This window comes from Drosophila miranda (assembly GCF_003369915.1).
Source record: "Drosophila miranda strain MSH22 chromosome Y unlocalized genomic scaffold, D.miranda_PacBio2.1 Contig_Y2_pilon, whole genome shotgun sequence".
In the NCBI taxonomy this organism is placed as follows: domain Eukaryota; kingdom Metazoa; phylum Arthropoda; class Insecta; order Diptera; family Drosophilidae; genus Drosophila; species Drosophila miranda.
In genome coordinates, this window is record NW_022881614.1 from 8,481,933 (window position 1) to 8,499,760 (window position 17,828).

Sequence of the window (17,828 nt, forward strand, 5' to 3'; positions counted from 1 at the left end):
GAGGAGAGCCATACTGACTAAGTATCGGGTATAAATGTAGAGTTGCGGTTCCACAGCAACTCACAACGTTCCTCCTCGTTAACATTGCAGTTTAAGAACTCGAACACATACATAACATACATACATTTATAGTGCCAGCGTTATTGATAATTTATTAGTATTATTAGTTTGTAGCAAAGTGCAAAACAAAACGAGGGGGAACGTTGTGAGTTGCTGCGGACACCGCAACTCTACGGTTATATCCGATACTAAGTCAGTATGGCTCTCCTCCGGCAGACGCCGCTAATATTAAACGACACGACAAAGAGTGCGTGCGAGAGAGACAGAAAATCAGTCTGAGCGTGACGTCGAGCGCTGCGTAGCCACTGCAAATTGATTTGTTCCTATTGGCTACAAAATTGATCCGATCTGATCCAGATTCAGCAATCTGATAGATATGGTCATTATCTATGATTCTGCGTTTTTAGTTTTCTCGAATGTGAAATATTGTGGATGCAACAGATTTTCGTCCTTTGTGTAGGTGGAAAAGGGTGGGGCGAAATTTTGAGATACACGTTTTATAGTAAAATCTAACAGGAGTGCGGCTATCAAATTTGGTTACTCTAGCCTTAATAGTCTCTGAGATTTTTGAATATCCCCAGATTTTCGTCCTTTGCGGGGCGGAAGGGGGTGTGGCGAAATTTTGAAACAAACTCGTCTCGGTCCGATATATTAGGAGTGTGGATACCAAATTTGGTTGCTCTAGCTTTTGTAGTCTCTGAGATCTAGGCGCTAATGTTTTACTCTAAGCAAAGCCGCCTATGCTACGTGTGTGTTAGAGAGAGACAGGGCGAGAAAAAATGAAATTGTTTTCTTGATTCTGGCTATAATAATTATACGATCTGGTTCAGATTTTGCACTCTAGAAGATATAGTCATCTTCTACGATTCTGCGTTTTTAGTTTTCTCGTATCGTCGAAATTGTGGATGCCACAGATTTTCGTCCTTTGTGGGGGCGGAAGTGGACGGGGCGAAGTTTTGAAATAATTTTGTAGCAGTGACATATCACAGAAGTCTGGATCCAAAACATCGTTGCTCTAGCTCTTATAGTCTTTGAGCACTAGGCGCTGAAGGGGACGGACAGACGGACAGACGGACGGACGGACAGACAGACATGGCTCAATCGACTCGGCTATTGATGCTGATCAAGAATATATATACTTTATGGGGTCGGAAACGATTCCTTCTGGACGTTACACACATCCACTTTTACCACAAATCTAATATACCCCAATACTCATTTTGAGTATCGGGTATAACGAGGGGGAACGTTGTGAGTTGCTGCGGACACCGCAACTCTACGGTTATACCCGATACTAAGTCAGTATGGCTCTCCTCCGGCAGACGCCGCTAATATTAAACGACACAACAAAGAGTGCGTGCGAGAGAGACAGAAAATCAGTCTGAGCGTGACGTCGAGCGCTGCGTAGCCACTGCAAATTGATTTGTTCCTATTGGCTATAAAAATGATCTGATCTGATCCAGATTCAGCAATCTGATAGATATGGTCATTATCTATGATTCTGCGTTTTTAGTTTTCTCGGATGTGCAATATTGTGGATGCAACAGATTTTCGTCCTTTGTGGAGGCGGAAAAGGGTGGGGCGAAATTCTGAGATATACGTTTTATAGTGAGATCTAACAGAAGTGCGGATACCAAATTTGGTTACTCTAGCCTTAATAGTCTCTGAGATTTGTGGATGCCCCAGATTTTCGTCCTTTGCGGGGGCGGAAGGGGGTGTGGCGAAATTTGGACACGAAACGGTCAAGGTCCGATATCACAGGAGTGTGGATACCAAATTTGGTTGCTCTGGCTTTTATGGGTTCTGAGATCCTTGAACTCATTTTGCAACTGGCAAAACCGACCATGAAACCTGTGTGTTAGAGAGAGACAGAGCGAGAAAGAATGAAATTGTTTTTTTGATTCTGGCTATAATCATTATACGATCTGGTTCAGATTTTGCACTGTAGAAGATATGGTCATCCTCACCGATTCTGCGTTTTTTGTTTTATCGTATCGTAAAAATGTGGATGCCACAGATTTTCGTCCTTTGTGGGGGCGGAAGTGGGCGGGGCGAAGTTTTGAAATATTTTTGTAGCAGTGACATATCACAGAAGTCTGGAGCCAAAACATCGTTGCTCTAGCTCTTATAGTCTTTGAGCACTAGGCGCTGAAGGGGACGGACGGACGGACGGACGGACGGACGGACGGACGGACGGACGGACAGACAGACAGGGCTCAATCGACTCGGCTATTGATGCTGATCAAGAATATATATACATTATGGGGTCGGAAACGTCGAGCGCTGCGTAGCCACTGCAAATTGATTTGTTCCTATTGGCTATAAAAATGATCTGATCTGATCCAGATTCAGCAATCTGATAGATATGGTCATTATCTATGATTCTGCGTTTTTAGTTTTCTCGCAGGTGCAATATTGTGGATGCAATAGATTTTCGTCTTTTGTGTGGGCGGAAAGGGGTGGGGCGAAATTTTGAGATACACGTTTTATAGTTAGATCTAACAGGAGTGCGGATACCAAATTTGGTTACTCTAGCCTTAATAGTCTATGAGATTTTTGAATATCCCAAGATTTTCGTCCTTTGCGGGGGCGGAAGGGGGTGTGGCGAAATTTTGAAACAAACTCGTCTCGGTCCGATATATTAGGAGTGTGGATACCAAATTTGGTTGCTCTAGCTTTTGTAGTCTCTGAGATCTAGGCGCTAATGTTTTACTCTAAGCAAAGCCGCCTATGCTACGTGTGTGTTAGAGAGAGACAGGGCGAGAAAAAATGAAATTGTTTTCTTGATGCTGGCTATAATAATTAAACGATCCAATTCAGATTCCGCAGTCTTAAAGATATGGTCATTCTCTACAATTCTACGTTTTTGGTTTTCTCATATCTTTAAAATTGTGGATGCCACAGATTTTCGTCCTTTGTGGGGGCGGAAGTGGGAGGGGCGAAGTTTTGAAATATTTTTGTAGCAGTGACATATCACAGAAGTCTGGATCCAAAACATCGTTGCTCTAGCTCTTATAGTCTTTGAGCACTAGGCGCTGAAGGGGACGGACAGACGGACAGACGGACGGACGGACAGACAGACAGGGCTCAATCGACTCGGATATTGATGCTGATCAAGAATATATATACTTTATGGGGTCGGAAACGATTCCTTCTGGACGTTACACACATCCACTTTTACCACAAATCTAATATACCCCAATACTCATTTTGAGTATCGGGTATAACGAGGGGGAACGTTGTGAGTTGCTGCGGACACCGCAACTCTACGGTTATACCCGATACTAAGTCAGTATGGCTCTCCTCCGGCAGACGCCGCTAATTAAACGACACGACAAAGAGTGCGTGCGAGAGAGACAGAAAATCAGTCTGAGCGTGACGTCGGGCGCTGCGTAGCCAGTGCAAATTGATTTGTTCCTTTTGGCTATAAAAATTATCTGGTCTAAACCAGATTCAGCAATCTGATAGATATGGTCATTATCTATGATTCTGCGTTTTTAGTTTTCTCGAATCTGTAATATTGTGGATGCAACAGATTTTCGTCCTTTGTGTGGGCGGAAGGGGGTGGGGCGAAATTCTGAGATATACGTTTTATAGTGAGATCTAACAGAAGTGCGGATACTAAATTTGGTTACTCTAGCGTTAATATTCTCTGATATTTGTGGATGCCCCAGATTCATCAATCGTACAAAATTGAGTGGGCATGGCTAAATGTTCTGTATAGATAGTATTATTCAACGGAACAAAGAACTGGTCGTTTTTTGAATCGATTTTGAGTTCGCCACAGTTCGCTTTAGCAACAATGAGTCCTATTCCATACACACTGTTGCGGCACCATTTCCTTGAAAACTGTCTTTTAGTCAAAATAAAATACATTAAGGTAATTAAAAGAAGCAATCTTGTAAAAAATGTATTTATCTATGGGATAAAGCTAAGTGGGCATCTATATAGCTTGAAATATAGGCAACACCCGATTCGCCGCAGTTTCGCTTTTGCAATAATGAGTCTCATTCCATACACAAACATGTTGCTAATTCCATGCACACATAACCTGGGGGAAATTGGATGTTATAGATTTGTGAATATGTTTGTCTTCCAAGGCTCAGTAGGTATCAGGATCGAGATAAATATATACAAGATACTAATAATACACATGAATAAGTCAAAAACATATCAATTTGAGAAAAGGTCTTAATAAATTGCGGTTGATCTACATATAAAATTAACGAAATAGGGTGCACAAAGGCCTATACACGTATCATGTCTTCAAATACTAGCAACATTGCGACTGTTTTTTTTGTTGAACTATTTTGTTTAAACCTTGTTTTAGTCAAAATACAATAAAAGCAAGGACTAAAAACTAACCAATTGTGTAGAAAATGTATTCATCAATGAGCTAAAATTATGTGGGCACGGCTAAATGTTCTATATAGCTGGTAATATTCGACGGAATATCAAAAACGAGGAATATATAAAATAGAACTTGAATTCGTCAGTATATTTACGGTATATTTTTAAAATGAGACGGTGTATTTTGGTATATTTCTAAGAGTCCGACCGTATATTTGATCGATAAGTTCACGGTAACACTGATAAGGTAAATTAATATTTCGTAAATAAATAAATTAATAGATCCGATTTATGTAAATCTGGAGAGATTCAAGTCCCTGCTACTGCTGAAGTGAACGCCGGATTGTCCTCTCCCCGTGCGCTGCAGGCTGTGCTGCTTGGCGTGGTGGAGATAGTGGGCGTAAAAGTGGGTCCAACTGCTGCTAATAGATAATAAACTAATAAACACAGATTTGTGACAACGAATCCAAAGGCCAAACTGACCAATCAGTCAAACAAAAAACCACGGAACATGTAAATAATGTTGAAAATGTTCGTAAAAATTTATACTTACCACCTCATTGTATACAGGGGCAAACACAGAACTGCGCAGCAAGATGCCATATTCATCGCATTTATGGAGAGACACCCAATGATAGCCAAAAACTACCTCAAGGGTGATAAGCTGGCAGCTGAAGCCGCCTGGAAGCGGCTTTCAAAGGAGTTAAATAGCGTGGGTCCGCCTGTCAAAGAAGTTTGTGAGTGGAAAAGAGTAAGTGCCGAGCAATTGCGCTATGTTCCGTCATCTCACTTGGCTCTTGATAGGTATGGAAAGACTGGAAAAGCTGCATTCGTAAAAAGATTAACAATAACAGGCTGGAAGATTCAAATGCCTGCGGCAAAGGCTCGCTGTATCAGGATACACTCCCTGCTCTAGAGGATGCAGTGGCCGTGATCTGTGACTTGTATGATAAGCCCGACAGAGTAGTCGAATCTCGTCCAAAGGCACGTCCTGAAATTTCCAACCGTTTGCAACTGCAGGACATCAAGACCGACCACGACGAGGTCACAGCCACAGATGACGGTAAGACAAAAATATCAAGCCACAAAAAATGTATGTACTATTTTTTTTTATGTAAAGATGATGAGGAAGAAGATGACTGCTACAGCCGGATCAATGACAGACATATGGGCGTGAAATTGGAGCGCACTAGCACTTCGCAAACTCCATCTGCCAAAAAGCGCAAGCTGGTTCAAAATGATGTAAATGAATTAGAAATTGAACACGAGAGCACGGTGCCGATGCTAATGGACATTGCAAAGGAGCTGCGGGACATGAATAGACAAACTCGCTTGAACGCCCAGCGCACAGAAGCCAATACGGACGCGCTTTTGGCTCTAGGCACACAGATCTCAGACCTAATGCAGCAACAGCTCAAGGAGCGCAAGCGTCTTAATGCTATAATGGAGAAATTTGTTCTCAAAATCGAAACAACCGACTAACTAGTTCCACTATTTTAATTATGGTTTGCTAAAGAAAATATTGAAAGTGTCCCTCAAGACCTAATGTTTGACCAGGAAAGAAAGATCTGTCCACTTTTTCAAACATTTAAGATTATTATAATTAATGTAAACTAGGCGCATAATGGGGAACCATGGGCATTTTTGAGAGATGTGAAACGTCGATTGGCCAAACGATAAAATAAACAATTTGTCTGCTTTGGCAAATATTTTGATACTCAACAAACACGCAGTTGGTTTTGGCGGGAACCTTTTGAATTGAATTTTCTTGTCAAAATTGTGTAGTGTACTGTTTTTTAATCCCAATATCGTTTCTGGGTCTTTCGTTCAACGGTTTCCGGGTCAGAGGCTCACGAATACAATTATTGATGAGCATATGAATGGGAAAATTATGCATTAATGACTATGAACTATACAATTCTTAAATAAGCTGCTTTTATAGTATTGCTAGTTAGGCTTGCAAAATGAAATAAAGTTCATATATATATAGTTGCACATATATAATTTAAGCGCATTAACATAAATATGAGCCTCTATATGTCACGATTTTACTATTTTTAAATATATTTAATTCTATAATTTATTTTAAACACCATGTCTAGCTCACACACCTTGCAAATTTGTATGCTTTTTGTAGAATTTTCCAGTATTTTTCAAGACGCGCTTTGGAGTCACCCTCTTGTCCAATGCAGCAATGTATAAATTTTAATTTTATAAGCAATAAAATAAAAGGTGTCCTTAGAATTAACCAATCTTGTTGAGAGTAGATTCATCAATCGGATACAATTATTTTTCCAAGGAAGGGGGTCCCAGCTAGCTAGTAATATTGAACCGAATATAGAAAACGAGGAGTATGATGGAGTTTGGTATATTATTGGTATTTTTTGAAACTGTGAAGTGTATTTCGGTATATTTCTGAGCAAGCCAGCTGGCGCGGATTTCATTTTTATACCCGATACTCAAAATGAGTATTGGGGTATATTAGATTTGTGGTAAAAGTGGATGTGTGTAACGTCCAGAAGGAATCGTTTCCGACCCCATAAAGTATATATATTCTTGATCAGCATCAATAGCCGAGTCGATTGAGCCATGTCTGTCTGTCCGTCCGTCCGTCTGTCCGTCTGTCCGTCCCTTCAGCGCCTAGTGCTCAAAGACTATAAGAGCTAGAGCAACGATGTTTTGTATCCAGACTTCTGTGATATGTCACTGCTACAAAAATATTTCAAAACTTCGCCCCGCCCACTTCCGCCCCCACAAAGGACGAAAATCTGTGGCATCCACAATTTTAAAGATACGAGAAAACCAAAAACCAATTTCTATTTGGCGCTTAAGTTTGGTGGGATTTTTTTGGGATTTCCTCTGATGGGATTTTTCCTCGCCACAATGTCCTTTTTCAGCTCAACAGTGTCCCAACATTCAATTTGTATGGGCCAGACTCATGCAACATTTTGGATACCCTGGGGAAATGGATGTTCTAGAATTGTTAATATGTTTGTCATCCCACGTTTTATTTTCATATCAATATTTATACTTTCATATAAAATTAACAAAATAGTGTGTACAAAGGCCTATACTACGGCTTACACGCAATATAGCGACTCTTTTTTTTGGTGAACTTTTTCGTTTTAACCTTTTTTTACAATAAATACAATAAAAGCAAGGATTAAAAACTATCCAATCTTGTAGAAAATTTATTCATCAACAGGATAAAACTATGTGGGCATTGCTGAGAGATTTAGTTAGTCAGCATTATTCAAGGGATATCAAAATTGAGCAATTTCCTTTTTCGTTTGTTTTGATAGACCTATTTCGCTACTTGTTTTTTGTTTGACTTATTTCGCTAAAACCTCTTTTTACGCAAAATCCAATTAAAGCAAGTATTAAGAATAAGCCAGTTAAGTAACAAATTGATTGATAAAGCGTATAAAATTATGTGGGCCTGGCTAAATGTTCTATATAGCTAGTAATATTCGTCGGAATATCAAAAACGAGGAATATGTAAAATAGAACTTGAATTCGTCAGTATATTTACGGTATATTTTTAAAATGAGGCGGTATATTTCGGTGCTGTTCTGAGGGTCATACTGTAGAAATACTGGTTTTCGCCGCGCTCCCATGGTATTTTTGTCAATTTCATCAATCTATTAATTTAATTTTCAATGCTATATAGAAATCCAATAAAAGCAAGTATTTCGAATAGGCCAATCATGTATAAAATTGATTCATCAATCGTAGAAAATTGAGTGGGCATGGCTAAATGTTCTGTATAGATAGTATTATTCAACGGAACAAAGAACTGGTCGTTTTTTGAATCGATTTTGAGTTCGCCACAGTTCGCTTTAGCAACAATGAGTCCTATTCCATACACACTGTTGCGGCACCATTTCCTTGAAAACTGTATTTTAGTCAAAATAAAATACATTAAGGTAATTAAAAGAAGCAATCTTGTAAAAAATGTATTTATCTATGGGATAAAGCTAAGTGGGCATCTATATAGCTTGAAATATAGGCAACACCCGATTCGCCGCAGTTTCGCTTTTGCAATAATGAGTCTCATTCCATACACAAACATGTTGCTAATTCCATGCACACATAACCTGGGGGAAATTGGATGTTATAGATTTGTGAATATGTTTGTCTTCCAAGGCTCAGTAGGTATCAGGATCGAGATAAATATATACAAGATACTAATAATACACATGAATAAGTCAAAAACATATCAATTTGAGAAAAGGTCTTAATAAATTGCGGTTGATCTACATATAAAATTAACGAAGTAGGGTGCACAAAGGCCTATACACGTATCATGTCTTCAAATACTAGCAACATTGCGACTGTTTTTTTTGTTGAACTATTTTGTTTAAACCTTGTTTTAGTCAAAATACAATAAAAGCAAGGACTAAAAACTAACCAATTGTGTAGAAAATGTATTCATCAATGAGCTAAAATTATGTGGGCACGGCTAAATGTTCTATATAGCTGGTAATATTCGACGGAATATCAAAAACGAGGAATATATAAAATAGAACTTGAATTCGTCAGTATATTTACGGTATATTTTTAAAATGAGACGGTGTATTTTGGTATATTTCTAAGAGTCCGACCGTATATTTGATCGATAAGTTCACGGTAACACTGATAAGGTAAATAAATATTTCGTAAATAAATAAATTAATAGATCCGATTTATGTAAATCTGGAGAGATTCAAGTTCCTGCTACTGCTGAAGTGAACGCCGGATTGTCCTCTCCCCGTGCGCTGCAGGCTGTGCTGCTTGGCGTGGTGGAGATAGTGGGCGTAAAAGTGGGTCCAACTGCTGCTAATAGATAATAAACTAATAAACACAGATTTGTGACAACGAATCCAAAGGCCAAACTGACCAATCAGTCAAACAAAAAACCACGGAACATGTAAATAATGTTGAAAATGTTCGTAAAAATTTATACTTACCACCTCATTGTATACAGGGGCAAACACAGAACTGCGCAGCAAGATGCCATATTCATCGCATTTATGGAGAGACACCCAATGATAGCCAAAAACTACCTCAAGGGTGATAAGCTGGCAGCTGAAGCCGCCTGGAAGCGGCTTTCAAAGGAGTTAAATAGCGTGGGTCCGCCTGTCAAAGAAGTTTGTGAGTGGAAAAGAGTAAGTGCCGAGCAATTGCGCTATGTTCCGTCATCTCACTTGGCTCTTGATAGGTATGGAAAGACTGGAAAAGCTGCATTCGTAAAAAGATTAACAATAACAGGCTGGAAGATTCAAATGCCTGCGGCAAAGGCTCGCTGTATCAGGATACACTCCCTGCTCTAGAGGATGCAGTGGCCGTGATCTGTGACTTGTATGATAAGCCCGACAGAGTAGTCGAATCTCGTCCAAAGGCACGTCCTGAAATTTCCAACCGTTTGCAACTGCAGGACATCAAGACCGACCACGACGAGGTCACAGCCACAGATGACGGTAAGACAAAAATATCAAGCCGCAAAAAATGTATGTACTATTTTTTTTTATGTAAAGATGATGAGGAAGAAGATGACTGCTCCAGCCGGATCAATGACAGACATATGGGCGTGAAATTGGAGCGCACTAGCACTTCGCAAACTCCATCTGCCAAAAAGCGCAAGCTGGTTCAAAATGATGTAAATGAATTAGAAATTGAACACGAGAGCACGGTGCCGATGCTAATGGACATTGCAAAGGAGCTGCGGGACATGAATAGACAAACTCGCTTGAACGCCCAGCGCACAGAAGCCAATACGGACGCGCTTTTGGCTCTAGGCACACAGATCTCAGACCTAATGCAGCAACAGCTCAAGGAGCGCAAGCGTCTTAATGCTATAATGGAGAAATTTGTTCTCAAAATCGAAACAACCGACTAACTAGTTCCACTATTTTAATTATGGTTTGCTAAAGAAAATATTAAAAGTGTCCCTCAAGACCTAATGTTTGACCAGGAAAGAAAGATCTGTCCACTTTTTCAAACATTTAAGATTATTATAATTAATGTAAACTAGGCGCATAATGGGGAACCATGGGCATTTTTGAGAGATGTGAAACGTCGATTGGCCAAACGATAAAATAAACAATTTGTCTGCTTTGGCAAATATTTTGGTTTTGGCGGGAACCTTTTGAATTGAATTTTCTTGTCAAAATTGTGTAGTGTACTGTTTTTTAATCCCAATATCGTTTCTGGGTCTTTCGTTCAACGGTTTTCGGGTCAGAGGCTCACGAATACAATTATTGATGAGCATATGAATGGGAAAATTATGCATTAATGACTATGAACTATACAATTCTTAAATAAGCTGCTTTTATAGTATTGCTAGTTAGGCTTGCAAAATGAAATAAAGTTCATATATATATAGTTGCACATATATAATTTAAGCGCATTAACATAAATATGAGCCTCTATATGTCACGATTTTACTATTTTTAAATATATTTAATTCTATAATTTATTTTAAACACCATGTCTAGCTCACACACCTTGCAAATTTGTATGCTTTTTGTAGAATTTTCCAGTATTTTTCAAGACGCGCTTTGGAGTCACCCTCTTGTCCAATGCAGCAATGTACAAATCGGATACAATTATTTTTCCAAGGAAGGGGGTCCCAGCTAGCTAGTAATATTGAACCGAATATAGAAAACGAGGAGTATGATGGAGTTTGGTATATTATTGGTATTTTTTGAAACTGTAAAGTTTATTTCGGTATATTTCTGAGCAAGCCAGCTGGCGCGGATTTCATTTTTATACCCGATACTCAAAATGAGTATTGGGGTATATTAGATTTGTGGTAAAAGTGGATGTGTGTAACGTCCAGAAGGAATCGTTTCCGACCCCATAAAGTATATATATTCTTGATCAGCATCAATAGCCGAGTCGATTGAGCCATGTCTGTCTGTCCGTCCGTCCGTCTGTCCGTCTGTCCGTCCCCTTCAGCGCCTAGTGCTCAAAGACTATAAGAGCTAGAGCAACGATGTTTTGTATCCAGACTTCTGTGATATGTCACTGCTACAAAAATATTTCAAAACTTCGCCCCGCCCACTTCCGCCCCCACAAAGGACGAAAATCTGTGGCATCCACAATTTTAAAGATACGAGAAAACCAAAAACCAATTTCTATTTGGCGCTTAAGTTTGGTGGGATTTTTTTGGTATTTCCTCTGATGGGATTTTTCCTCTCCACAATGTCCTTTTTCAGCTCAACAGTGTCCCAACATTCAATTTGTATGGGCCAGACTCATGCAACATTTTGGATACCCTGGGGAAATGGATGTTCTAGAATTGTTAATATGTTTGTCATCCCACGTTTTATCTTCATATCAATATTTATACTTTCATATAAAATTAACAAAATAGTGTGTACAAAGGCCTATACTACGGCTTACACGCAATATAGCGACTCTTTTTTTTGGTGAACTTTTTCGTTTTAACCTTTTTTTACAATAAATACAATAAAAGCAATGATTAAAAACTATCCAATCTTGTAGAAAATTTATTCATCAACAGGATAAAACTATGTGGGCATTGCTGAGAGATTTAGTTAGTCAGCATTATTCAAGGGATATCAAAATTGAGCAATTTCCTTTTTCGTTTGTTTTGATAGACCTATTTCGCTACTTGTTTTTTGTTTGACTTATTTCGCTAAAACCTCTTTTTACGCAAAATCCAATAAAAGCAAGTATTAAGAATAAGCCAGTTAAGTAAAAAATTGATTGATAAAGCGTATAAAATTATGTGGGCATGGCTCAATGTTCTATATAGCTAGTAATATTCGTCGGAATATCAAAAACGAGGAATATGTAAAATAGAACTTGAATTCGTCAGTATATTTACGGTATATTTTTAAAATGAGGCGGTATATTTCGGTGCTGTTCTGAGGGTCATACTGTAGAAATACTGGTTTTCGCCGCGCTCCCATGGTATTTTTGTCAATTTCATCAATCTATTAATTTAATTTTCAATGCTATATAGAAATCCAATAAAAGCAAGTATTTCGAATAGGCCAATCATGTATAGAATTGATTCATCAATCGTACAAAATTGAGTGGGCATGGCTAAATGTTCTGTATAGATAGTATTATTCAACGGAACAAAGAACTGGTCGTTTTTTGAATCGATTTTGAGTTCGCCACAGTTCGCTTTAGCAACAATGAGTCCTATTCCATACACACTGTTGCGGCACCATTTCCTTGAAAACTGTATTTTAGTCAAAATAAAATACATTAAGGTAATTAAAAGAAGCAATCTTGTAAAAAATGTATTTATCTATGGGATAAAGCTAAGTGGGCATCTATATAGCTTGAAATATAGGCAACACCCGATTCGCCGCAGTTTCGCTTTTGCAATAATGAGTCTCATTCCATACACAAACATGTTGCTAATTCCATGCACACATAACCTGGGGGAAATTGGATGTTATAGATTTGTGAATATGTTTGTCTTCCAAGGCTCAGTAGGTATCAGGATCGAGATAAATATATACAAGATACTAATAATACACATGAATAAGTCAAAAACATATCAATTTGAGAAAAGGTCTTAATAAATTGCGGTTGATCTACATATAAAATTAACGAAGTAGGGTGCACAAAGGCCTATACACGTATCATGTCTTCAAATACTAGCAACATTGCGACTGTTTTTTTTGTTGAACTATTTTGTTTAAACCTTGTTTTAGTCAAAATACAATAAAAGCAAGGACTAAAAACTAACCAATTGTGTAGAAAATGTATTCATCAATGAGCTAAAATTATGTGGGCACGGCTAAATGTTCTATATAGCTGGTAATATTCGACGGAATATCAAACACGAGGAATATATAAAATAGAACTTGAATTCGTCAGTATATTTACGGTATATTTTTAAAATGAGACGGTGTATTTTGGTATATTTCTAAGAGTCCGACCGTATATTTGATCGATAAGTTCACGGTAACACTGATAAGGTAAATAAATATTTCGTAAATAAATAAATTAATAGATCCGATTTATGTAAATCTGGAGAGATTCAAGTCCCTGCTACTGCTGAAGTGAACGCCGGATTGTCCTCTCCCCGTGCGCTGCAGGCTGTGCTGCTTGGCGTGGTGGAGATAGTGGGCGTAAAAGTGGGTCCAACTGCTGCTAATAGATAATAAACTAATAAACACAGATTTGTGACAACGAATCCAAAGGCCAAACTGACCAATCAGTCAAACAAAAAACCACGGAACATGTAAATAATGTTGAAAATGTTCGTAAAAATTTATACTTACCACCTCATTGTATACAGGGGCAAACACAGAACTGCGCAGCAAGATGCCATATTCATCGCATTTATGGAGAGACACCCAATGATAGCCAAAAACTACCTCAAGGGTGATAAGCTGGCAGCTGAAGCCGCCTGGAAGCGGCTTTCAAAGGAGTTAAATAGCGTGGGTCCGCCTGTCAAAGAAGTTTGTGAGTGGCTCTTGATAGGTATGGAAAGACTGGAAAAGCTGCATTCGTAAAAAGATTAACAATAACAGGCTGGAAGATTCAAATGCCTGCGGCAAAGGCTCGCTGTATCAGGATACACTCCCTGCTCTAGAGGATGCAGTGGCCGTGATCTGTGACTTGTATGATAAGCCCGACAGAGTAGTCGAATCTCGTCCAAAGGCACGTCCTGAAATTTCCAACCGTTTGCAACTGCAGGACATCAAGACCGACCACGACGAGGTCACAGCCACAGATGACGGTAAGACAAAAATATCAAGCCGCAAAAAATGTATGTACTATTTTTTTTTATGTAAAGATGATGAGGAAGAAGATGACTGCTCCAGCCGGATCAATGACAGACATATGGGCGTGAAATTGGAGCGCACTAGCACTTCGCAAACTCCATCTGCCAAAAAGCGCAAGCTGGTTCAAAATGATGTAAATGAATTAGAAATTGAACACGAGAGCACGGTGCCGATGCTAATGGACATTGCAAAGGAGCTGCGGGACATGAATAGACAAACTCGCTTGAACGCCCAGCGCACAGAAGCCAATACGGACGCGCTTTTGGCTCTAGGCACACAGATCTCAGACCTAATGCAGCAACAGCTCAAGGAGCGCAAGCGTCTTAATGCTATAATGGAGAAATTTGTTCTCAAAATCGAAACAACCGACTAACTAGTTCCACTATTTTAATTATGGTTTGCTAAAGAAAATATTGAAAGTGTCCCTCAAGACCTAATGTTTGACCAGGAAAGAAAGATCTGTCCACTTTTTCAAACATTTAAGATTATTATAATTAATGTAAACTAGGCGCATAATGGGGAACCATGGGCATTTTTGAGAGATGTGAAACGTCGATTGGACAAACGATAAAATAAACAATTTGTCTGCTTTGGCAAATATTTTGATACTCAACAGACACGCAGTTGGTTTTGGCGGGAACCTTTTGAATTGAATTTTCTTGTCAAAATTGTGTAGTGTACTGTTTTTTAATCCCAATATCGTTTCTGGGTCTTTCGTTCAACGGTTTCCGGGTCAGAGGCTCACGAATACAATTATTGATGAGCATATGAATGGGAAAATTATGCATTAATGACTATGAACTATACAATTCTTAAATAAGCTGCTTTTATAGTATTGCTAGTTAGGCTTGCAAAATGAAATAAAGTTCATATATATATAGTTGCACATATATAATTTAAGCGCATTAACATAAATATGAGCCTCTATATGTCACGATTTTACTATTTTTAAATATATTTAATTCTATAATTTATTTTAAACACCATGTCTAGCTCACACACCTTGCAAATTTGTATGCTTTTTGTAGAATTTTCCAGTATTTTTCAAGACGCGCTTTGGAGTCACCCTCTTGTCCAATGCAGCAATGTACAAATTTAATTTTATAAGCAATAAAATAAAAGGTGTCCTTAGAATTAACCAATCTTGTTGAGAGTAGATTCATCAATCGGATACAATTATTTTTCCAAGGAAGGGGGTCCCAGCTGGCTAGTAATATTGAACCGAATATAGAAAACGAGGAGTATGATGGAGTTTGGTATATTATTGGTATTTTTTGAAACTGTGAAGTGTATTTCGGTATATTTCTGAGCAAGCCAGCTGGCGCAGATTTCATTTTTATACCCGATACTCAAAATGAGTATTGGGGTATATTAGATTTGTGGTAAAAGTGGATGTGTGTAACGTCCAGAAGGATAGTTTCCGACCCCATAAAGTATATATATTCTTGATCAGCATCAATAGCCGAGTCGATTGAGCCATGTCTGTCTGTCCGTCCGTCTGTCCGTCCGTCTGTCCGTCTCCTTCAGCGCCTAGTGCTCAAAGACTATAAGAGCTAGAGCAACGATGTTTTGTATCCAGACTTCTGTGATATGTCACTGCTACAAAAATATTTCAAAACTTCGCCCCGCCCACTTCCGCCCCCACAAAGGACGAAAATCTGTGGCATCCACAATTTTAAAGATACGAGAAAACCAAAAACCAATTTCTATTTGGCGCTTAAGTTTGGTGGGATTTTTTTGGGATTTCCTCTGATGGGATTTTTCCTCGCCACAATGTCCTTTTTCAGCTCAACAGTGTCCCAACATTCAATTTGTATGGGCCAGACTCATGCAACATTTTGGATACCCTGGGGAAATGGATGTTCTAGAATTGTTAATATGTTTGTCATCCCAGGCAAAAACAATTTATTTTTAATATATTTTATTATTATTCAATATTATTTAATATTATTTTCAATATTTCAACGATATTTTAAAGCTTATTGTCTTCTTGGTCCCTACAAGAATAGGTATCAGGATCGAGATATATATACAAAACACTCATCATATACATGAATATGTCTAAAAAAATGTAAATTTGAGAAAAGGTCTTTATTAGTTACGTTTTATCTTCAAATCAATATTTATACTTTCATATAAAATTAACAAAATAGTGTGTACAAAGGCCTATACTACGGCTTACACGCAATATAGCGACTCTTTTTTTTGGTGAACTTTTTCGTTTTAACCTTTTTTTACAATAAATACAATAAAAGCAATGATTAAAAACTATCCAATCTTGTAGAAAATTTATTCATCAACAGGATAAAACTATGTGGGCATTGCTGAGAGATTTAGTTAGTCAGCATTATTCAAGGGATATCAAAATTGAGCAATTTCCTTTTTCGTTTGTTTTGATAGACCTATTTCGCTACTTGTTTTTTGTTTGACTTATTTCGCTAAAACCTCTTTTTACGCAAAATCCAATAAAAGCAAGTATTAAGAATAAGCCAGTTAAGTAAAAAATTGATTGATAAAGCGTATAAAATTATGTGGGCATGGCTCAATGTTCTATATAGCTAGTAATATTCGTCGGAATATCAAAAACGAGGAATATGTAAAATAGAACTTGAATTCGTCAGTATATTTACGGTATATTTTTAAAATGAGGCGGTATATTTCGGTGCTGTTCTGAGGGTCATACTGTAGAAATACTGGTTTTCGCCGCGCTCCCATGGTATTTTTGTCAATTTCATCAATCTATTAATTTAATTTTCAATGCTATATAGAAATCCAATAAAAGCAAGTATTTCGAATAGGCCAATCATGTATAGAATTGATTCATCAATCGTACAAAATTGAGTGGGCATGGCTAAATGTTCTGTATAGATAGTATTATTCAACGGAACAAAGAACTGGTCGTTTTTTGAATCGATTTTGAGTTCGCCACAGTTCGCTTTAGCAACAATGAGTCCTATTCCATACACACTGTTGCGGCACCATTTCCTTGAAAACTGTATTTTAGTCAAAATAAAATACATTAAGGTAATTAAAAGAAGCAATCTTGTAAAAAATGTATTTATCTATGGGATAAAGCTAAGTGGGCATCTATATAGCTTGAAATATAGGCAACACCCGATTCGCCGCAGTTTCGCTTTTGCAATAATGAGTCTCATTCCATACACAAACATGTTGCTAATTCCATGCACACATAACCTGGGGGAAATTGGATGTTATAGATTTGTGAATATGTTTGTCTTCCAAGGCTCAGTAGGTATCAGGATCGAGATAAATATATACAAGATACTAATAATACACATGAATAAGTCAAAAACATATCAATTTGAGAAAAGGTCTTAATAAATTGCGGTTGATCTACATATAAAATTAACGAAGTAGGGTGCACAAAGGCCTATACACGTATCATGTCTTCAAATACTAGCAACATTGCGACTGTTTTTTTTGTTGAACTATTTTGTTTAAACCTTGTTTTAGTCAAAATACAATAAAAGCAAGGACTAAAAACTAACCAATTGTGTAGAAAATGTATTCATCAATGAGCTAAAATTATGTGGGCACGGCTAAATGTTCTATATAGCTGGTAATATTCGACGGAATATCAAACACGAGGAATATATAAAATAGAACTTGAATTCGTCAGTATATTTACGGTATATTTTT

General features: G+C 38.0%; 3 protein-coding genes across 3 annotated transcripts; all 3 read left to right on the forward strand.

Moving 5' to 3' along the window:
* The first annotated feature begins 4,639 nt into the window (after positions 1 to 4,639).
* Positions 4,640 to 6,397, forward strand: LOC117194064. Its single transcript, XM_033398708.1, has 5 exons — positions 4,640 to 4,657; positions 4,716 to 4,923; positions 4,981 to 5,161; positions 5,215 to 5,473; positions 5,531 to 6,397. Coding segments are annotated over exons 2-5 (804 nt in total). The 5' UTR covers positions 4,640 to 4,657; positions 4,716 to 4,921; the 3' UTR covers positions 5,893 to 6,397.
* Positions 6,398 to 9,118: 2,721 nt separating this feature from the next.
* Positions 9,119 to 10,475, forward strand: LOC108158055. The gene is made up of 4 exons (XM_017290203.2): positions 9,119 to 9,319; positions 9,377 to 9,557; positions 9,611 to 9,869; positions 9,927 to 10,475. Coding segments are annotated over exons 1-4 (804 nt in total). The 5' UTR covers positions 9,119 to 9,317; the 3' UTR covers positions 10,289 to 10,475.
* A 2,861-nt stretch (positions 10,476 to 13,336) lies between these two features.
* Positions 13,337 to 15,046, forward strand: LOC117194061. Its single transcript, XM_033398704.1, is given in 5 exon segments — positions 13,337 to 13,355; positions 13,414 to 13,621; positions 13,679 to 13,859; positions 13,861 to 14,122; positions 14,180 to 15,046. Coding segments are annotated over 4 exon segments (807 nt in total). The 5' UTR covers positions 13,337 to 13,355; positions 13,414 to 13,619; the 3' UTR covers positions 14,542 to 15,046.
* Positions 15,047 to 17,828: the final 2,782 nt, after the last annotated feature.

Bases quoted from the DNA above. Each gene is read 5' to 3' on its own strand.
- LOC108158055 (XM_017290203.2), top strand. The intron at 9,558-9,610 runs GTAAGTGCCGAG...GGCTCTTGATAG, and splicing joins AAGTTTGTGAGTGGAAAAGA to GTATGGAAAGACTGGAAAAG. The intron at 9,870-9,926 runs GTAAGACAAAAA...TTTTATGTAAAG, and splicing joins GGTCACAGCCACAGATGACG to ATGATGAGGAAGAAGATGAC.
- LOC117194064 (XM_033398708.1), top strand. The intron at 5,162-5,214 runs GTAAGTGCCGAG...GGCTCTTGATAG, and splicing joins AAGTTTGTGAGTGGAAAAGA to GTATGGAAAGACTGGAAAAG. The intron at 5,474-5,530 runs GTAAGACAAAAA...TTTTATGTAAAG, and splicing joins GGTCACAGCCACAGATGACG to ATGATGAGGAAGAAGATGAC.